The sequence below is a fragment of the Bubalus kerabau genome, chromosome 9, assembly GCF_029407905.1.
Source record: "Bubalus kerabau isolate K-KA32 ecotype Philippines breed swamp buffalo chromosome 9, PCC_UOA_SB_1v2, whole genome shotgun sequence".
Taxonomy (NCBI): Eukaryota; Metazoa; Chordata; class Mammalia; order Artiodactyla; family Bovidae; genus Bubalus; species Bubalus kerabau.
The window spans coordinates 19206815-19230133 of record NC_073632.1 but is presented as its reverse complement, the minus strand read 5'-3'; the positions used below and the strand labels follow the sequence as shown (position 1 = coordinate 19230133).

The window sequence follows — 23319 nt, the reverse complement described above, 5'->3', positions numbered from 1 at the left end:
AATCTATTTAAGAAATAAGAAGTTTTTCTGGAATTCCCTTGATTTTTCCATGATCCAGTGAATGTTGGTTATTTGAGCTCTGGTTCCTTTGCCTTTTATAAACACAGCTTGTACTTCTCAAAGTTCTGTTCATGTAATGTTGAAGCCTAGCTTGAAGGATTTTGAGCATTACCTTGCTAGCCTGTGAAATGAATGCAGTTGTGCCGTAGTTGGAACATTCTTTGGCATTGTCCTTCTCTGGAATTGGAGTGGAAAGTAACCTATACCAGTCTTGTGGCCACTGCTGAGTTTTTCAAATTTGCTGACATATTAATAGCAGCACTTTGACAGCATCATTTTTAGGATTTTAAATAGCCTATCTGAAATTCTATAACCTCCAATAGCTTTGTTTGTCATAATGCTTCATAAGGCCCACTTGACTTCACATGTAAGGATATTTGGCTCTAGATGAATGACAATATTATCGTGATTATCCAGGTCATTAAGGCCTTTTTTTGGTATAGTTCTTCTGTGTAGTCTTGCCACTTTTTAATAATCTCCTCTGCTTTGTAAGTCCTTACAGTTTCTGTCCTTTATTGTGCCCATCCTTGCATGAAATGTTCTTTTTATATTACCAATGTCCTTAAAGAGATCTCTAGTCTTTCCCATTCTGTTGTTTCCCTCTATTTTTTACATTGTTTGTTTGAAGAAGGGCTCCTTATATCTCCTTGCTATTCTTTGGAACTCTGCATTCAGTTGGGTATATCTTTCCCTTTCTCCCTTGCCTTTCACTTCTCTTCACCTCAGCTATTTGTAAAGCTTCCTTGGACAACCACTTTGCATTCTTTATTTTCTTTTTCTTGGGGATGATTTTGTTCACTGCCTCCTGTACAATGTTATGTACAGAATGATCTCAGTTTGTTTCCAAGGAAAACCATTCAACATCACAGTAATCCAAGTCTATACCCCAACCACTAATGCTGAAGAAGCTGAAGTTGAACAGTTCTATGAAGACCTGCAAGACCTTCTAGAATTAACACACACACACACACACACACACACACATGTCCTTTTCATCAGGGTGAGGTCCATAGTTCTTCAGGCACTCTGTCTAGATCTATTCCCTTGAATGTATTTGTCACTTTTATTGTATAATCATAAGGGATTTGATGTAGCTCATCCCTGAATGGCCTAGTGGTTTTCCCTACTTTCTTCAATTTGAGCCTCAATTTGGCAATAAGGAGCTCATAATCTGAGTCACAGTAAGCTCCAGGTCTTGTTTTTTCTGACTGTATAGAGCTTTTCCATCTTTGGCTGCAAAGAACATAATCAACCTGATTTCATTTTTGGCCATCTGGTGATGTTCATGTATACAGTTGTCTCCTGTGTTGTTGGAAGAGGGTGTTTGCTATGGCCAGTGCATTCTCTTGGCAAAACTCTGTTAGCCTTTGCCCTGTTTCATTTTGTACTCCAAATCCAAACTTGCTTGTTACTCCAGGTCTCTTGTTACTTCCTACTTTTGCATTCCAGTCCCCCTGATGAAAAGGACATTTTGTTTGTGTGTGTGTGTGTTGGTTCTAGAATGTCTTGCAGGTCTTCATAGAACTGTTCGACTTCAGCTTCTTAAGCATTTGTGGTTGGGATACAGACTTGGATTACTGTGATGTTGAATGTTTTTCCTTGGAAACAGACTGAGATCATTCTGTCATTTTTGAGGTTGCAACCAAATACTGCATTTCTGATTCTTTTGTTAATGATGAGGGTACTCCATTTCTTCTAAGGGATTCTTGCCCACATAGTAGATATAAGGGTCATCTGAATTAAATTCTCCCATTCCTATCCCTTTTAGTTCACTGATTCCTAAGATGTTGATGTTCAGTCTTGCCATCTCCTGTTTTGTCACGTCCAATTTACCTTGGTTCATGGACCTAAATTTCACGTTCCTATGCAACGTTTTTCTTTACAGCATTGTACTTTACTTTCAGCACCATACACTTCCACAACTGAGCATTGTTTCTGCTTTGGCCCAGCCTCTTCATTCTTTATTGAGCTATTAGTAAGTGCCCTCTGCTCTGGCAACCCACTCCAGTATTCTTGCCTGGAAAACACCATGCACAGAGGAGCCTGGTGGGCTACACACAGTCCACGGGGTTGCAAAGAGTTGGACACGACTGAGGGACTAACACACATTCTTCCCCAGTATCATACTGGACACTTTCTGACCTGAGAGCTCATCTGTTGTCATACCTTTTTGCCTTTTCATATGGTGGATAGTGTTCTCTTTGCAAGAACACTGGAGTTGTTAGCCATTTCCTCCTCCAAAGGACCACGCTTGTCATAACTCTTCAATATGATCCATCCATCTTGGGTGGCCCAACATGGCATGGCTCATAGCTTCCTGAGTTACACAAGCCCCTTCTTCATGACAAGGCAAGAATACTATAGAGAGTTGCCATTTCCTTCCCCAGGTATCTTCCCTATCCAAGGATTAAACCCGCTTCTCTTGTGTCACTTACATTGGTAGGCAAGTTGTTTGCCATTGTGCCGCCTAGAAAGCTCAAACTATGCTATAAAGTAATTGTAATCAGAAATAAAAATTTGGGGCTTCTCTGGTGTCTCAGATGGTAAAGAATTTACCTGCAATGTAGGAAACTCGGGTGTGATCCCTGGGTTAGAAAGATCTCCTAGAGAAGGGAATGAAACTTTAACCACATCTAGAAGTAAACAACAACAAACAAAACAAGGAAAACATTAAAAAATGCAAATAAAGAAGAAACTTTTGTGATCTTCTATTCCAACCCCCAACCTGAGTATTGAATTACTGCCCCCAAGTACATAATTCCCCTGAGATGATCACATCTGGTACATGTACATAACTGCACACTCTATTCAGTTGCTGGCATGCTTGATCTTCTGTTTAAAAGCACAGACATTTTCAAATCCCTTAGACATAAATGAAGAGTTCAGTGGTGTAGTATTTTTCTCATGGAAGATGAGCCTTCTACTTTTACCATATTCTTTGCTACAACAATATTTTACTAGTCAATAAAAATAATTGAGTTTTATGAGAATTAAATTTTTTGGCAAAACAAGTATTTGTCATTTTTTTCCTCTATTATGAAACAGTTCAGTGGAATTTTGGAAACCAAATATTTGCTATTGAAGTTGATGTAAGAAATATATCTATTGGATGTATTTATACATAAAAAAATAAATTACTCAAAAAATACATTTGTTAAATGATGTGGTAAAGATATAAATGAAAACAATGACGTCTTAAGATCTAGGTGTGTAACTTTAATTATGACTACAAGATTTAGAACATATTAAAAATATTTCAGTTCAGTTCAGTTCAGTCGCTCAGTCATGTCTGACTCTTTGCAACCCCATAAACTGCAGACGCCAGACCTCCCTGTCCATCACCAACTCCCGGAGTTCACCCAGATTCACGTCCATCGAGTCAGTGATGCCATCTAGCCATGTCATCCTCTGTCGTCCCCTTTTCCTCCTGCCCCCAATCCCTCCCAGCATCTGAGTCTTTTCCAATGAGTCAACTCTTCGCATGAGGTGGCCAAAGTACTGGAGCTTCAGCTTTAGCATCATTCCTTCCAAAGTAATCCCAGGGCTGATCTCCTTCAGAATGGAATGGTTGGATCTCCCTGCAGTCCAAGGAACTCTCAAGAGTCTTCTCCAACACCACAGTTCAAAAGCATCAATTCTTTGGCTCTCAGCCTTCTTCACAGTCCAACTCTCACATCCATACATGACCACAGGAAAAACCATAGCCTTGACTAGACGAACCTTTGTTGGCAAAGTAATGTCTCTGCTTTTGAATATGCTATCTAGGTTGGTCATAACCTTCCTTTCAAGGAGTAAGCGTCTTTTAATTTCATGGCTTCAGTCACCATCTGCAGTGATTTTGGAGCCCAAAAAATAAAGTCTGACACTGTTTCCACTGTTTCCCCGTCTATTTCCCATGAAGTGATGGGACCCGATGCCATGATCTTTGTTTTCTGAATGTTGAGCTTTAAGCCAACTTTTTCACTCTCCACTTTCACTTTCATCAGGAGGCTTTTTAGTTCCTCTTCACTTTCTGCCATAAGGGTGGTGTCATCTGCATATCTGAGGTTATTGATATTTCTCCCGGCAATCTTGATTCCAGCTTGTGTTTCTTCCAGTCCAGCATTTCTCATGATGTACTCTGCATAGAAGTTAAATAAGCAGGGTGATAATATACAGCCTTGACGAACTCCTTTTCCTATTTGGAACCAGTCTGTTGTTCCATGTCCAGTTCTAACTGTTGCTTCCTGACCTGCATACAGGTTTCTCAAGAGGCAGGTCAGGTGGTCTGGTATTCCCATCTCTTTCAGAATTTCCCAATTTATTGTGATCTACACAGTCAAAGGTTTTGGCATAGTCAGTAAAGCAGAAATAGATGTTTTTCTGGAACTCTCTTGCTTTTTCGATGATCCAGCTCATGTTGGCAATTTGATCTCTGGTTCCTCTGCCTTTTCTAAAACCAGCTTGAACATCTGGAATTTCACGGTTCACGTATTGCTGAAGCCTGGCTTGGAGAATTTTGAGCATTACTGTACTAGCATGTGAGATGAGTGCAATTGTGTGGTAGTTTGAGCATTCTTTGGCATTGCCTTTCTTTGGGATTGGAATGAAAATTGACCTTTTCCAGTCCTGTGGCCACTGCTGAGTTTTCCAAATTTGCTGGCATATTGAATGCAGAACTTTCACAGCATCATCTTTCAGGATTTGAAATAGCTCAACTAGAATTCCATCACCTCCACTAGCTTTGTTCTTAGTGATGCTTTCTAAGGCCCACTTGACTTCACATTCCAGGATGTCTGGCTCTAGGTGAGTGATCACACCATCGTGATTATCTGGGTCATGGAGATCTTTTTTGTACAGTTCTTTTGTGTATTCTTGCCACCTCTCCTTAATATCTTCTGCTTCTGTTAAGTCCATACAATTTCTGTCCTTTATCGAGCCCATCTTTGCATGAAATGTTCCCTTGGTATCTCTAATTTTCTTGAAGAGATCTCTAGTCTGTTCTATTCTGTTGTTTTCCTCTATTTCTTTGCATTGATCACTGAGGAAGGCTTTCTTATCTCTTCTTGCTTTTCTTTGGAACTCTGCATTCAGATGCTTATGTCTTTCCTTTTCTCCTTTGCATTTTGCTTCTCTTCTTTTTACAGCCATTTGTAAGGCCTCCCCAGACTGCCATTTTGCTTTTCTGCATTTCTTTTCCATGGGGATGGTCTTGATCCCTGTCTCCTGTACAATGTCACGAACCTCATTCCATAGTTCACCAGGAACTCTATCAGATTTAGGCCCTTAAATCTATTTCTCACTTCCACTGTATAATCATAAGGGATTTGATTTAGGTCATACCTGAATGGTCTAGTGGTTTTCCCCACTTTCTTCAATTTAAGTCTGAATTTGGCAATAAGGAGTTCATGATCTGAGCCACAGTCAGCTCCCGGTCTTGTTTTTGCTGACTGTATGGAGCTTCTCTATCTTTGGCTGCAAAGAATATAATCAATCTGATTTCGGTGTTGACCATCTGGTGATGTCCATATGTAGAGTCTTCTCTTGTGTGTTGGAAGAGGGTGTTTGCTATGACCAGTGCATCTTCTTGGCAAAACTCTATTAGCCTTTGCCCTGCTTCATTCCATATTCCAAGACCAAATTTGCCTGTTACTCCAGGTGTTTCTTGACTTCCTACTTTTGCATTCCAGTCCCCTATAATGAAAAGGACATCTTTTTTGGGTGTTAGTTCTAAAAGGTCTTGTAAGTCTTCATAGAACCGTTCAACTTCAGCTTCTTCAGTGTTACTGGTTGGGTCATAGATTTGGATTACTGTGATATTGAATGGTTTGCCTTGGAAACGAACAGAGATCATTCTGTCATTTTTGAGATTGCATCCAAGTACTGCATTTCGGACTCTTTTGTTGACCATGATGGCTACTCCATTTCTTCTGAGGGACTCCTGCCTGCAGTAGTAGATATAATGATCATCTGAGTTAAATTCACCCATTCCAGTCCATTTGAGTTTGCTGATTCCTAGATTGTTGACATTCACTCTTGCCATCTCTTGTTTGACCACTTCCAATTTGCTTTGATTCATGGGCCTGACATTTCAGGTTCCTATGTAATATTGCTCTTGAAAGCATCAGACCTTGCTTCTATCACCAGTCACATCCACAGCAGGGTATTCTTTTTGCTTTGGCTCCATCCCTTCATTCTTTCTGGAGTTATTTCTCCACTGATCTCCAGTAGCATATTGGGGGCCTACTGACCTGGGGAGTTCCTCTTTCAGTATCCTATCATTTTGCCTTTTCATACTGTTCATGGTGTTCTCAAGGCAAGAATACTGAAGTGGTTTGCCATTCCCTTCTCCAGTGGACCACATTCTGTCACATACTTAAAAATATTTAAGTGTATGCAAAGTTAATAAATTTAGAACATACTTTATAAACTTTTAAAGATCTCTCCAAAACAGCTTTACTAAATAGAATATGTGAAAGTTTATATTGCATGTTTATTTTGGACAGACTTCTGCTAAGTATGGTGCTTTTACTGGTTTAAATAAAATGTTAACATGAAAAAAAGAAAATAACATATAAAATATGGGGAGTAGTCATAGTTTATTAAACTTGTGGCTTTAAAACAAATAAGCACAGATATTGTGGCACTAAAAAGTTTGAGTAGGAATGTTTATAGAATTATCTAATATTTGTTATCATGTACACTAAGAGGAAGCTTTTGAGAATCTTATTTTCCTTAATGTGGTGTTCCTTAAATATTTTTATGCATCAAAACAACACATGCACACTCACAATTTTAATCTGAATTTATGAAATAATAAGCTCACAGAAATAATTTTACATGAATTAAACAAAAAGAATGCATCTTGGCATGTATCCCCATCAAAATTGTGTTTGTTGAATCAAATAGTAGTTAATTCTAAAAGGACAAAATTATATTTAAAAACCTCATGTGAGAAAGAATAAACTAATAATAAAATGAAAAATGAATTAATAAGTGAATAGATGAGTTTTAACATAGAACCATTAAGAGTTGCTTTGAAAGGCATTTCTAGAATCATCAAGTGAGGAGCTTTTCAGACTTCTCCATGACTGGTGAAAATTACTTTTAAAAAGTAACCATTTAAAATCCCTAGAAATTGTCTGAAGGGCATATAACAAATGGAGAAAGTTTTATTCAAGAAACTCTACTTAAAATCCATCAGAACAGTGAGGGAGGGTCTGTGGCATCTGAGCTACAACCCACTCCTTCCTTCTCCCCTCCAAGCTCAGAAAGATGGAAGTTCTACCTGAGTGAGTGCACTACCTCCAGCCCTGGTCAAGCATTATAGCATCTGCCCTAGCAGGTAAGGCCGCCAGTGCTCCTTATCCCCACTTCCAGCTCCATCATGCAGAATCTCTCCTCCAGGCAAAGGCTGTTAAGTGGTCAAAGGCTCCCCCACCCATCTCTCCCAGTTGTAGGGTTAAAACTCTACCTCTGCTGGGCAGGCCAAGACTGTGGGACCCCAAACATCCTTATCTCAGCTACCTCATGGAGTGGAGGTTCCACATGAGGAAAAGTACATCAAGCCTATCAGGAATTAGTGACTTCATCCAGTGCCACACTCATGGAGCAGGAGTGTCTGCCCGAGACAAGCAGGCTGCTGTCCCTAACCTTAGCTCCAGAAAAGTGACATGGAGTTCTGACTAGGAGAAGAGGCAAGTCATACACAGAAAGAAGGAGCTCTGTATTTTTCTCTAAGAGAATGTATTTTATATGGAATAGAGGTTAGGAACATTCAAGCAGAGCAGCACAGTCAAAAGCAATGCAGATTTTGGTGCCGAGCTGTAAGGAGAAAACCGACAGCTCTATGATAACAACAAGGGAAACAAAAGGCAAGCAAGAAGCTGAGCAGAAAGAACCATGGAGACAGAGAAGAGCCTGGAAATGAAACAGGTTTTAAAGACTGGCTCCAATTTGAGCAGAATAGTTAAAATCTTAACTTGGAGACCAAGAAAAGAGAATGATGGTTAAAGACAGTCTGGTTAAAAACACCGGCATCTCTGATGGGAAGGCAAGACTGATGCATACATGGTAAAGTTTTGCCCATGATGACACCACCCTTATTGCAGAAAGTGAAGAGGAACTAAAAAGCCTCTTGATGAAAGTGAAAGAGGAGAGTGAAAAAGTTGGCTTAAAGCTCAACATTCAGAAAACGAAGATCATGGCATCCAGTCCCATCACTTCATGGGAAATAGATAGGGAAACAATGGAAACAGTGTCAGACTTTATTTTTTTGGGCTCCAAAATCACTGCAGATGGTGACTGCAGCCATGAAATTAAAAGACGCTTATTCCTTGGAAGGAAGGTTATGACCAACCTAGATAGCATATTCAAAAGCAGAGACATTACTTTGCCAACAAAGGTCCGTCTAGTCAAGGCTATGGTTTTTCCTGTGGTCATGTATGGATGTGAGAGTTGGACTGTGAAGAAGGCTGAGAGCCGAAGAATTGATGCTTTTGAACTGTGGTGTTGGAGAAGACTCTTGAGAGTCCCTTGGACTGCAAGGAGATCCAACCAGTCCATTCTGAAGGAGATCAGCCCTGGGATTTCTTTGGAAGGAATGATGTTAAAGCTGAAGCTCCAGTACTTTGGCCACCTCATGCGAAGAGTTGACTCATTGGAAAAGACTGATACTGGGAGGGAGTGGGGGCAGGAGGAGAAGGGGACGACAGAGGATGAGATGGCTGGATGGCATCACTGACTCGATGGACGTGAGTCTCAGTGAACTCCGAGAGCTGGTGATGGACAGGGAGGCCTGGCGTGCTGCGATTCATGGGGTTGCAAAGAGTCGGACACGACTGAGCGACTGAACTGAACTGAACTGAACTGAGGAACATCAGAGGCTGCACACTGCAGAGGAAGTAGGCTTTACTGAAATAATATAGCCAACTCATGAAACAAATAAAGAAGCAAGCAATCAAAAATAAGCCCTGGGATTGAGGACAGGGATCAGTATCCAGATTTGCTACAATATGCTATCTAAAATGGCCAATATGCAACTATAAATTATGAGGCATCCAAAGAAACAGAAATATGACTAACCTTCTTCAGAGAAGGCCCAGATGTTGAACATACCTGACAAAGACATTTTTAAAAACTGTTGCAAATATGTTCAAAAAGCTAAAGTGACCATGCTCAAAGAACAAAAGAAGTTAGGAACACAGCATCTCATCTAATAGAGAAGATAAAGATATATAACTTATTAAAGAAATAAAATGATTCAAAATGAAAAAATCACTAGAGGGATTCAATATTTAGTTTTAAACTGGCAGAATAAAGAATTCATGAATATAGAGATAAATAGTGATAATGAGACCTGGTGAAAACAAGGATGAAAATGAAGAAAAATGAACAGGACCTTGAAGAAATGTAGAAGACTATCAGCCACACGAATATATGTGTAATATGAGCTGCCATAATGAGAACAGAGAGAAAGAGATCCCTTCCAAACACAAAGCATTAAAAGCTGAACCTTCCCAGATTTGATGGAAAACATCAATCTGTACATCTAAGAAGCTCAATGAACCCAGCTAGGCACAATGCAAAGAGATCCATTATCCAGATACATACACATCACAATAAACACTGAAAACAAAAGGAAAAGAGAAATTCTTGAAAATAACAAGAGAAAATACACTCATCTTACACACACACACACAGGCTTTTAGTAAGATTAACAGTTGACTTCTCATCAGAGACAGTGGCAGTCAGAGGCAGTGGGATGGTATATTTGTTTTTTTTTATTTGAAGTGCTAAAAGAAGGAAAAGAAACTATTAACCAAGAATTCTACATTCAGCAAACTATGTTTCAAAAATGAAGGTGAAATATATTTCTAGGTAAACAAAATCTGACAGAATTCATTGCTAGGAAACTCACTTTTAAGAAATACTAAAGGAAAGTCTTTAGGGTAGATAGAAACATGAATTCATATAAAACAGAACTCTAATAAAGATAATTATAGGGGTAATTATAAAAGTATAATTTCATATTTCTTCATTATCTTAAATTATTTAAAAATAGTATAAAAAAGTATTAATATACTAGCATTGTTAAGCCTATAATGTAAAGAAATCAGATAGATTTGGCAATAACAGAACAAAGGAGATGGATGGAAGAAACTATGAATTGGAGTTGGGAAATGACACCAGATGGTATCTTGAATCCCCAGGAAGAAATGAAGAGAACCAAAAATAGTAAATAAGAACATTACATAACAGATCCTATAAATATATACTTGCTCTCATTTCCTCTCTTGGCTTTATTAAAAGGCAAAACCATATAAAGTGTTAGTTATAACAACATATTATTGGATTGGTAAAATATATAGACATAAAATATATAAAAATAATAGCACTAAAAAGGGAGAAAGGTGAATAGAGCTATGTAGAATTAACATTTATGGGATATCCTGGGTAGTCGTTAAGACCTCGCTTTTCAATGCAGAAGGTGTGGGTTTGATCCCTGGTAGGTTAACTAAGATTCCACACGCCTGGGGGGCAGAAAATAGAAAAAAAAAAATAAAACAGAAGAAATATTGTAACAAATTTAATAAATACTCTAAAAAAGGTCCACATCAAAAAAAAAAAATCTTGAAAAACATCTTTCACTTGAATTAAGGTAGTGTAAAGCTGAAGTAGATTCTGTCAAGATGGATTTGTAGGTATATGCAGCAAACCATCACATTGAATACCTTTGATTTACACATTGCCTGTCGATTATATTTCAATAAAACTAGAAAAAAAGTTGCAAACTGGAAAATCTAGAGTCACTAAGAAAATACATCATAAATATAGTTAAAAATCACTGAAATATTTAAGGCATGCCTAGAATTCATTCAATGCAAAAGAAAGTAGTAAAGGAGAAACAGAGAATCAAAAAACATAAAAAGAAAAATGTGAACTAGGAGAAAAAATATGGTAATATCAGCAATAATGTTAAATATGAATGCATTAAAATCTAGTAAAAAGGCAGAGATTGTTAGAGTGAACTAAAAAAATCCAAAACCTAAGTATGTGTCATTTATAAGAGACACACTTTAGATTCAAAGATAAATGTATGATTAAATTTTAACAGATACAAACGGATATACCATGCAAACAGCAAACATAACCGAGCTGGAGTAACTATACTAATATCAGATAAAATAGGCTTTGTTTGCAACTTAAAATGTATTCCCCACTAGCGGCAGCAATGACAGGGAATCTGTGTACTACTGAAATCAGCTGGAGACAGACCGCAGGGAGGTATGGAAAGCTGGGTGGTGGATGACAAAAAGTCTGGTTGATAGTTAGTCTCTATGTGGGTCTGTTTGCATACTGCTGCAAGCTCACATCACTCAAAAAAGTATCTTGCACATGCTGAAAAAAGAATGATCTTTTAAAATCTGGGCTTAAGTATCTGTGTTAATTTTGGGCCTATGGCTGAGTGGAAAAACAGAAGCTGCTAGTTCTCATTGCGTATTTAAAAAAACGGTCTTTTCAATTGGTAATGAAGTCTCTAACTTTGTGTGCATCCTAGGGATAGATGGTCTAAGCAGACAGATGTTAGATTCCAAATTATCCTAAACTCAACAGAGCTCCTGTTCTGAGTGGTTTATGTAGATTAATAAGTAGTTGTGTAATTGTAACATAAGAGACATAAGGAACCACTAAAGAAAGAAACCAAACGGCAATAATTTGAATATGGAAGCTTAAAAAAATTCATTCTCAAGAGATTGCTAACTTAGAAACATTTTTATTTTGTAAGATACAAAGTGAATTCTTGGAGATATCAAATTAGTTTGATAATTTTGGTCTAAAAACAGCTTTGTGAAAAGCGCAATGGGATATAACATCACTTCACATGCAACATGATGGCTAGAGTAAAAATAAAGCCAGCTAGTAACAAGTGTTGATGAGAATGTGGAGAATTGGAACCCATAAACACTGCTATGCAGCTGCTTGGGAAAACGATCAGTTCTTCAAATCGTTAAACATAGGGCTATCATGAAATCCAGTAATTCCACTCCTAGGTAAATGAGAAACAGATCTGACAACTTAGGTTCCAAAATACCAGAGAGTTTGCCATGGGTTAGTCTGCCTTTGTGAAAGTTCTGACTTCCACAGCCCCTTTCCTGAAACTAGAAGGGTTTTCTCTGCACCCTAAGATGCATCTGTATTGAACATTTGTTGTGAAATTGTGATTTCTGGAAAGAAATTGTTTAAACATTTTAAAAATGGTTTGTGGAGTGGGGGCAAAACCAGGACTATAAACTTCCTAATTATTAGATATTACAAGCATTTCCAGGACAGGAAGGCTAAATTCAAGAGATTAAAATTCCTGAAGAACAGTGTAGCAAATTCTTAAAACAGATTTGGAATAAAAACTCCCTGAATTATCTAATAAAAGTATTTACAACTTGATGTTTTACCCCTCTCTCTGGGACAAGCAGGCTTCCCTTGTGGCTCAGTGGTAAAGAATCCACCTGCCAATGCAGAAGGTTTCCTGGGTTGGGAAGATCCCCTGCAGAAGGAAATGGCAACCCATTCCAGTGTTCTTGCCTGGGAACTCCATGTACAGAGAGGAGCCTGGCGGGTTACAGTCCATGAGGTCACAAAGAGTCAGACTCAACTTAGGGACTAAACAATAATAACAACAACTGGGACGAGCACAATACATTAAGAGGCACCTTAACAAATCTAATCAATTAAATTGCTTAGTGACTGTCCTCTCAATTTACCCTGACATTTCCTTACTGATATGTTTATAAACTTCTCTACTTAGGCCCATACTATCTTTTTGGGCAGAATCTCTAAGAGAACACTCTTACAGAGAAAACCATCACCAAAACATCTACCATAAAAAAATGAATAAATAGAGAGAGGAAGAGGGAACATGAAAGTGGGTCCAGGAACACTATTCAGTCATTTTTTTCCAAAAGTGAATGTGGAAAATTGTGACTAGATGACTCATCATATCATGGACTAAATATGGATAATTCTGAGGGTTCTTTTCATAAGAATAAATAATGCAATCATGCAAATAATTTTTTTAAATTGATATACTTCTACTGAGTTGCTTTTCTTTATCTAACCCTAGTGAGAGAAAATACAAAATAAGTTTTAAAACAGAGTTTTAAAACAGAGTCTATGAGAGCAGTTTTTTATGATGTCAAGTGTCAATTATTCCACAGATAACACCTTAGGATGAGACCAATTCCAAACTCAGTTGGTGCTATCCCATTCCACCCAACCCTTACATTTTGTGAATTGTTTTCTACAAAAACATACTTACTTTATCAGCATATCATTTAGCATAATTATATAAATAAACACCAATGAAAACATATGAGGAGCCAGTTTAAAAAATCATGACTTTGTAAACACTGCCCCTCATTAATTATTATCTTGATAGAAAAAGAGGTTTTATTATTTTCATACATGACATTTAAAAGGTAGATATGTTTAGCTTTCACATTTAAATAAAATAGCAAAGAAAATGGTCATGTTCTGTTTTCTGAATATTGCTTACATTTATTACAAAATACTCAACTTACAATACATGACACTTCTTTTGTATGAAAATAAAGATTAAATAGAAAAGTAGCAAGGTAGTTCATTTTCAGTTGCTTTATTTGACAGTCAATCACCCTCACCAAAAGGAAATACTGTTGAAAATTTAAGGAAAACCCTAAGGAATTGAACTTAGAGGACTCAATTCAGTAGATTTAGTAAAAGCAAATTGTTAATTTACCAAAGGATTTATCTAAATTCAATACTCTGCAGAGGATAAAACAAAGACAAAAACAATTTAAACAGGTTGTGGGGAAATCCTCAGAACCCCTATGTATTCAGACTTTGGAGAGGCCTTTTGATGAAGTAAAAACTGCCATTTTATCTCTGAAAGTGTGCACTTTAAAATAATATAAATAAACATTATAAAAATAATATCAGTTCAGTTCAATTGCTCAGTGGTGTCCAACTCTTTGCGACCCCATGAATCGCAGCACGCCAGACCTCCCTGTCCATCACCAACTCCCGTAGTTCACCCAGACTCAAGTCCATTGAGTCAGTGATGCCATCCAGCCATCTCATCCTCTGTCATCCCCTTCTCCTCCTGCCCCCAATCCCTCCCATCATCAGAGTCTTTTCCAATGAGTCAACTCTTTGCATATCTCTTATGAACTATTATGGGTTAATTGCAAAGTGACTATATATGACAAGTCATTTTCTTTCTAAGCAAGTATACACTCTCCCAAATTACTAGAGCTGATTTAGACTAACAGTAAAATTTTAAAATAAAACATTGCCAGGCTATAAAAAAAAATAGGGTCATGAATATTTTTCACTGGACTCAATAAAGAAATATTTATATCTTAGCTAACCTTAGGTCTTCATATCATATATAGTAGTATTTTAGTCACATTATTCATCAATTTAACAACCTATGTAGACTTCATTATCATTGCATTGATCAAGATGGAGATTGATTTTAGAAAGGTTTTATTCATCCTATTACTCTCTGCTTTCCTCTTATATCAACAGCCTCCTCCTCCCGCTACACACACATTTGCAAATTATAATTTCTCCATTAAAAATAAAAGATGCCAGAGGAATAGAGAAAGAAACAGTAAGCACTTTGCTTAATACTCAGCTATTTAACACAAAGACAAAATCTGGTTTCAGTTTCCTTGAACTAGAAAGCAATTCATTGAACAACCTCAATCGGCTATGATGGATTTTAATGAAATTATGACCAACTACTTGAACATAAATGGTAGGTTTAAGATATATACATTCTAATCAAAGTGAAGAAAATAATTGAAAGCTATTGTATTTTATAGGTCTTTTAATTTTGTTATTAGCCTGAGAACCACAAAATCCACCTGAATTCTTGTTACAGAGTCAGTAATCATAACAAGCACATATAGAACAGTCAACCTGGCCAGTTCTACCGCAGTGGCTAAAGTTTTATCACCAGTTCTGCATGACACTAGCATTATTTATGTACTTAACTTTTAGTTTTTAAAGGATTTAAAAATTATCTATACTTCAAATTCAAAGTGTCCAAAGTAATAATATTCATGAAACCAAAAGTGTGAAATTATAATTACTTTTTTTCTAACATGATATACTACTGGTGTCCTTCACTTTTCAAAAGTTACTTCTTTCTACTTTACTTTCATGAAACACCTGTACTTGTACCTGTTTTGACTAAATGAAGGAAATTCAAAAAGGATTTTCACTTTTACAAAAAAAAGGTGAGATGTGAAAACAGCATGCTGTGTTTGTTTTAGAGTGAGCTGTTATAGAGGCAGTGCTCAGCCACAGCAGAGAGAGTGGGACCACCAGGCTCCTTTCCCATACCCACCAGCATCTCGGCATCTGGCCACCATACTCTGACCTGTGTCTCTGGACATCTGTGCTTTATCTCATTTATTTTGTGCATCTGTTAGCAAGATGTGTCCAGAGGTAATTGATTCTTCCTTTTATATGCCATTTGGAAACACTCTACTTTCAGATAGCATGGGAAACCTGTATTGCATTAAAATAACAACCCCTAAAATGATCTCACATACCACCCATGTTACAAGCAAATGCAGTGAAAATAATTAAACTGCATAATTTTCAACCTAATTTCTTATTCATAGAAAAAAAAACTGATAACATACACTAGCAACAAACTTAAAAACAGAAATTAATGTTCAACTTAATGTCACACTGACTACCTATGCACTATAGTATGTAATCTAAAATTAAAAACAGTTGAACAGGGTCAGCTGAGTTGATATATTGAACCTGAAATGCTCATTGCCTCAGTCTCATGCTGGGAAATTAATGAGTTTGGGAGGAATTGAAATTTACACCAAATGGAAGTATATAGTATGTATACAAAGGACAGGCTGATTGAAGATGTCACTTATCTCCTATCTTACTGAGTACAGCCTCTGTGGTTTCCAAGGTTGATAAAAATTAAAGGTGAACTTTTACTCCCTGAGGGAGTGATTTCAATGAATGAGGGAAAAGAAAAGAGCAAAACTGTGGTTCAATATGACAAGTCTACTACTTGTGTTCTAGAGAAATATCATTTTATTCTGAGCTCTTGATCCTAATTTGATCCTTCCTCTCTACTAAATTAATGCATTCCATTTCTTCTACCAGAAAGTTTCAAATCATCTGTCTATGCATCGAAAGAGTGTTGAGAAAGGTAGAGCTCATTAGGCATTATTGTTCCTAAAGGCAAATAGATCATCCTCAGAACTCAGGGAGCTAAGAGCACAAATGAGTTTGATAATGATTTAATTATATTAAAATATCACTATATCCATGACTATTACCCAGTATTTGCCTATTAATATAAAACTCTGTAATGCTCCTAAATATTCATTTTATTTTTTCATGAGAAATGGGGATGAGCTCTTCCTAGCATTTAATTTCTTTTTGAAAGTGAAACATTCTCTTAATAAAATTCACAACATTGAAATAACAAGTGATAGAAAAGAAATCATGGATTCTAACCACTTTGTCCTCCTTTGGGAAAGCATCCAAGGAAGCGGAGTGAAGGGAGAGAGAAAAGAAGAGAAAAATAAAAATAAGGCACGTATTAATAAGCAGATTTTAAGAAAACAGTCATATGTTACTTTAAAGTATAAAAGTACAGGTACTTTGAAAAGTAAATGCTTATTCTTACCAAAAAATAGTCACTATTCAATCCTTCATTCGAAATGCACATATGCTCATCTTGCTATATGGTAGGTACAAAAGTTGGACACTACAATTTCAGAATTTTTTTAGAACTTGGATTATTAAGTCTACATTTAAAATATTTTTTAGAAAGAAAAAATTTGCTACCATATTTGGCTTACTTATTATTGAAAAGATTATATTAAAATGCATAAACTTTGAATGAATAATTGTATCAAATTGTCTTTAAAATATTTATAGTTATGAATTGGAAAAATGTAAGAAAGGGAAGTGTTTGTAATAAATAAAAAGAGAATGGAAATATACTATTTTAGCCATAAATTATCTCACAAGGTTGATTTATTTGTAATATGCATTTCAACATTTACAATGTCACAGGAAAAACCAATTGTATACAATTTTTGTCTTTTGCCCAAGATTAAAAATTGTAAGTTGTACTTTCTTTTATTTTTTTTTATTTTAATTTTTCCCAAGATTGAATGGGAATAGTAAAGATAGATGAACTTCATTAGGCCTGGGTGTCTGTTTGAAAGCATAAGTATCCCTTAGCTCAATCTCCTTTAAACACATCTCCTGTTTAAAACATGAGTTTGACTCTGTTACTGGCTTGCTTCAAACCTATAATGTGAATTTAAAAGCATCCAACTCTATGCACACTCAGTTTGAATTAACACTTAACCCCTTTGCATTGTACTGTTTAGGGCCAACACTTTTCAGGGTGCTGCATGAGTTGTTAAATATTTTGAATATCATCACAGCTTTTATTTGTGAGATATTATTCCAAAAGTAGACCCTGTGCACTTTTCATGTGCCAAACAAGATCTCAATCCAAAGTTGCTCTAGAAAGTCTGTAAGGTATCATATGAAAATTAACTAAAACACATAAGTTTTAGGAGGAAAGAAATTCTTATGTGGTTAAAAGAATGGAACCTAAAGAAAAATTAAATGTGCATAGATTAGAACTGTTTTAATTTTCATAACAACCATATATAGTAATTATTACCATACAATTTCATATATAAAGAAGTTGTTTTTCAGATAAGTTAAAGCTACAAAGATAATAGTAGGCTCATCTTAAGTATAATAATGCATCTATTTTACTGAATGTCTTAATTCCCCTGAGAGAGATTTTAGAATAATACCCTACTTACAACTCAAATATACTACTAAAAAACAATATTGAGTGGTAACTTCACTTTAATTCTAACTATGATTTTTCCAAATTAGGGAGACATAAGTGCAAGACTCCATGAAATTAAAATTAAAAACAAACAAACAAACAGTATTTTGACACACTCTTTAAATATCCAAATAATTTTCATGAGATAAACTTAGTACTACATTTCTTAGACTTGATAGTAAATGAAGTGATTCTCACAGAGGCTAATTATCACTTCATAAATGATTACATTGGATTAAATTAATGCCATACAAATTCTATTGATTTTATCTTCATTCAATCTGAAACATGTTGCAGAAACTAAAGGTAAGTTGTTAGGTTTTGTTGCTTTGTACAAGAAGAACTGGCCACAACAACTTTCAAGAGTTTCATAATTCCTGACTCTAAATATAAATTTCCGACCTTCTTCAGAAAACAAACGTGCTCCCACAAGTAACCTGTTGGTTTTGAGTGGCAATCATTTGTTGAGATGCATACATACAAAGAGCATCTTTTATGAATTCTTTGATTACTCATCCCCTGAGCTGGCTAGGCGCAGGTGGGGCGCATCCACCTGCGCTCAAGGAGGCTGGATGCTCGCGGCCACGGTACTCACGTTGTTGGACCGCAGAGACACGCGGCCCCCACAGCGCGCGCAGAACTTGGTGCGGCAGTAGGAGCACAGGTGGCCACAGCCGTCCGCGAACTTGGTCTTGTGGCAAATCCCGCAGGTCGGAGCATCGTCCTTGTGCTCTCCCTGGTAGCGCCGTGCTTCTTCCCCTATTTTCCTCACTTGTTCTTTATAGCTTTCAAATTGTTGATGCAATCTCCTAGACAGAAGAGAAAATGGGCACAAACTAAGGAGATGAAGGAGCTGGGGAAAAAACCACTTTTTCCTAGCAGAGGAGACATCTAGTTACTTGAACTAAAGCAAAACATATAAAGCCACTTCCCTCAATAACGGGCTTCCCCAGTGGCTCAGCTGGTAAAGAATCCTCCTGCAATGTGGGAGACATGGGTTCGCTCCCTGGGTTGGGAAGATCCCCTGGAGAAGGGAAAGGATACCCACTCCAGTATTCTGGCCTGGAGAATTCCATGGACCGTATAGTCCGTGGGATTGCAAAGAGTTGGACACAACTGAGCGACTTTTACTTTTCATTTCTCCTCTAACCATACTGCAATAGCATTGAACCATATATTAGTTGACTCTAAATAATCACTATTTTCCCCAAGAGTGGAGTTCCTGTATCCAGTCATTGCCTCTGCTTCTTTGACAGGCAGTTTTCAAAGTATTTTACTGGGACTCAACACTTTATAACAATAAGTATGTGTGTATACAACTGAGGCAAAATTATACAATGTTCTTAGGCCAACTCTACAGAATTTGCTTTGATATTTTGTCTTACTCTGTTTGAAGTCTAACAGTGATTTGTTTTGTTGTTCTTGTTTAGTTGCTAAGTTGTGTCTGACTCTTTTGTAACCTATGGACTTTGGCCCACCAGCTCCTCTGTCCTTAAGATTTCCTAGGCAATAATACTGAAGTGGGTTGCCTTTTCCTTCTCTAGGGGATTTTCACCACCCAGGAATCAAACCCGCATCTCCTGCATTCTTTAGCAGTGAGCCATCTGGGAAGTCCCAAATACTGATTACTATTTGTAAGAAGTTTGTCACAGTAAATGAATTCATAAAGTATAATGCATGCTTGGGAGTTGACTATTTTAAGCTACATGGCTAAGCAAGCTGTCTTCACTTCCATTCCTGGAGACTTTTGTTTGGCATCAAACATTTCACACAGTACACAGAGTATGACATTTATCTCCATATGTGTGTGTGTATATATATATATATATATACATGTATATATATATACACACACACACATACATATACATACACACATAAATTTTTAGATGAATATAGATTTAATATATAATTATTAATATATAATATATATGTTTAATATATATGGGCTTCCCTGGTGGCTCAGAGGTTAAAGCGTCTGCCTCTCATGCAGGAGACCCGGGTTCAATCCCTGGGTCAGAAGATCCCCTGGAGAAGGAAATGGTAACCCACTCCAATATTCTTGCCTGGAGATTCCCATGGATGGAGAAGCCTGGTAGGCTACAGTCCACAGGGTCACAAAGAGTCAGACACGACTGAGCGACTTCACTTTCACTTTAATATATATGAATATATAATATAATATATATATAATAGTTGAGCTTGCTTAGATCTGCTGCATTACCTTACAAGTTCTAAACCATAACTTGAAAATATTCAGATTTTTTACATGCCCCAGTTTTACTGGCTCTCTCCCACCTTTTACGTATGAGGATCCCTATTCCTCTTTATTGATAACTACTGGAAGTGGGACAACTAAATTTGCTGAAGCAAAGCATTTCCCCAAGACGAAGAATGTTCACACTTAATGTGATTGAGGCTCCATAGCCTTCCCCTCAGTCCAAACTCCTCTCTCTCAGACTACTACAAACAGAAACGGAGCAGGGTGAACATCCTGTAAATCCCCGGAGGAAGCTGTCTTTGTTTAGTAAATGAGAACAGACAGCATTTCCCAGGCCTAACAGTAATTGTCTCTTACACCAGAAGAGAAACTCATGGGAAATGTCTAAGCAGATGCATCTGTGTATCTAAGCTTCTTTCTGGATGTGAGTTCTCCATGATCAGAGAAAACACATGCTATTGTTAATTAATGCAGTTTGTGTGATGTTCCACTTCTACAATAACCATGGGGGGTCTGGGACTCCCTGGAAACTGAATCAAGTTAATTCTCAGCACTATATTGGTTGAAATACTAGGATTTTATTATATTTTCCTTTTAACATCAACAACTTTTAAGCAAAACTTTAATGATTAAAAATTCTGAAATCCCTTTCCTGCTTTACCAATTGACACTTTTTCTAGTTAATTTTCATAATTAAAGTAAACACAGTTGCACTAGCACATAAAGTAGTTTAGAATCTGAAACTTCCCTAGTTTAGAAGCCAGCAAATTTCAGCTCAGAGAAGGATATTTTGATATTTGGTTTAATGAATATAAGAATATCTGATCAATATATTGAAGAGCAATTTGACCCATTCTAAAATGCTAAGCAGACCAAGAGTACATGCATAAATATTTATTGTGAGAACCACCAAATCATAAATATATATAATGCAAAGGGGAAAGCTAGGCTAGGAAAAAGCTGTTCTATGAATGTATGATATAGAATATGATTTAGTTTGGGTATTGGCAAATTTTATGGTCTAAGGCCAGTTTGTAAATACTTTAAGCTTTTGTGAGCCAGGAAACTTCTGTTGAAAGTACTCAGTTCTACCGTAGTTAGCAGGACAGTGGCACACACAGTATGTAAATAGTAAGCATGGCTGTGTTTCAATTAAACTTAAAAAAAAAAAATGGTAACCCAGATTTAGCCAGTGCACCAGGTTGTCAACTTCTGACTTAGTGTCTGATTTGTACTACAGCATAACAGTTTGCAAAGTAAAGATTTTCTGACTTTTAAAATTTCAAACACAGACCCAAAATTGGTTAAGATGCCAGATTAAAAGGATGTGTGCTCATCTCCTCCTGAGAGAGCACCAACATCGCAACTAGCTTTGAACACTCATCAGCAGGAGAATGCTGCAACACACCAAAAATGATACCCCACGTGCAAAGACAAAGAAGAAGCTGCAACAAGATGGTAGGAAGGACACAATCATGATAAAACCCAATCCCATACCTGCCAGGTGGGTGACCCATAAACTGGAGAATAGTAACATCAACAGTTCTCTCACTGTTGTGAAGGTTCTAAGCCCTGCATCAGGCTTCCCAGCATAGGGATCCAGCAATGGGACTGAGAATCCCCCAGAATTATGATTTTGAAGGCCAGAGGGATTTCACTTCCATGGGACTGGGAGAAACAGAGACTTGACTCTTGGAGGGCACAAACAAAAGATTGCATGGACCAGGACCCAAGGGAAAGGAGAAGTGACCCCATAGAAGACCTTGCCAGATCTCCTTGGCAGTGTTGGGTGGTCTCCTGCAGAGATGTGGGTCAACAGGGGCTTGCCAAAGGGGCACAGCACTGGCAGCAGCAGTGCTGGGAGGAGCCCCTTGGTGGGAGCCCTCTTGGAAGCCACCACTGACCCATCATAGAGCCTGCAGATTCCAGGGCTGGGTTGCCTCAGGCCAAATAACTACCAGGAAAGGGGCACAGCCCCACCCATCAGAAGACAATCAGATTAAAGTTTTACTGATCTCTGCTCATCACAGCAAGACCCAGTTCTTCCCACTGCCAGTCAATCCCATCAGGAAGCTTACACAAGTCTCCTAGCCTCATCCACTAGAGGGCAGACAGAAGATGCAAGAACTACAATCGTGCAGCTTCCAGAATTAAAAGTACATCACAGAAAGTTAATCAAAAAGAAAAGGCAGAAGATTATGTCCCAGGTGAAGGGACAAGATAAGACCCCAGATAAATAACTAAAGGAAGTGGAGATAGGAAATCTTCCAGAAAAATAATTCAGAATAATGATAATGAAGATGGTCCTGATCTTGGAAAATGAATGGAGAAGATGCAAGAGTTCCAGGCAGGATAAACCCAAGGAGGAACACACAAGGACACACAGTAATCAAACTGACAAAAAGACAATGATAAATATTAAAAGCAACAGGGGGAAAATGACACATAACATACAAGGGAACTTCCATAAGGTTACCAGTTATTTCCTCAAAAGGAACTCTACAAGCCAGAAGGGAATGGCATGATATGCTTAAAATGATGAAAAGGAAGAACTTCCAACCAAAAATACTCTACCCAGCAAGACTCTTATTCAGATTTGATGGAGAAATCAAAAACTTTCAGACAAACAAAGGTTAGAATTCAATATCACCAAATCAGCTTTACAACAAATGCTAAAGGAACTTTTCTAGGCAGGAAACACAAGAGAAAGAAAAGACTACAGTTAATAAACACAAAACAGTTAAGAATATGGTAGTAGAATCATATATATCAGTAATTACCATAAGTATAAAAAATGAAAGTGGAAGTGTTAGTCACTCAGTCATGTCCAACTCTTTTTTATCCCATGGACTGTAGCCCAAGCAGGCTCCTCTGTCCATAGAGTTCTTCAGGCAAGAATACTGGAATGGGTTGCCATTTCCTTCTCTAGGGGATCTTCTCCACCCAGGGATCGAACCTGGGTCAGGCAGACTCTTTACCCACTGAGCCACCAGGGAAGCTTAAGTATAAATGGATTAAATACATCAACCCAAAGACATAGGCTGGCTGGGTGGATGAAAGCATGCGACTATACACCTCCACTTACCACATCACTCTACTTAACCACTCAAATTATATGCAATTATTTTCTATTGTTAGGTTAATCAGGTTTACA

General features: G+C 37.4%; 1 protein-coding gene across 2 annotated transcripts in view; it reads right to left on the bottom strand.

Annotated features, from left to right (window-relative positions):
• The window catches only part of RIMS1 (regulating synaptic membrane exocytosis 1), a 600042-nt gene that overhangs the window by 325096 nt on the left and 251627 nt on the right, over window positions 1-23319 (bottom strand). The window contains exons 3-4 of one of the 2 annotated variants that reach the window (XM_055534784.1): window positions 18540-18753; window positions 16579-16590 (exon numbers count right to left, since the gene is read on the bottom strand). In XM_055534784.1, coding sequence (XP_055390759.1) covers window positions 16579-16590; window positions 18540-18753 — 226 coding nt within the window. Of the gene's footprint in view, window positions 1-16436; window positions 16591-18539; window positions 18754-23319 lie in introns of those variants that run through there. The other variant, XM_055534785.1, reaches the window with a different exon arrangement.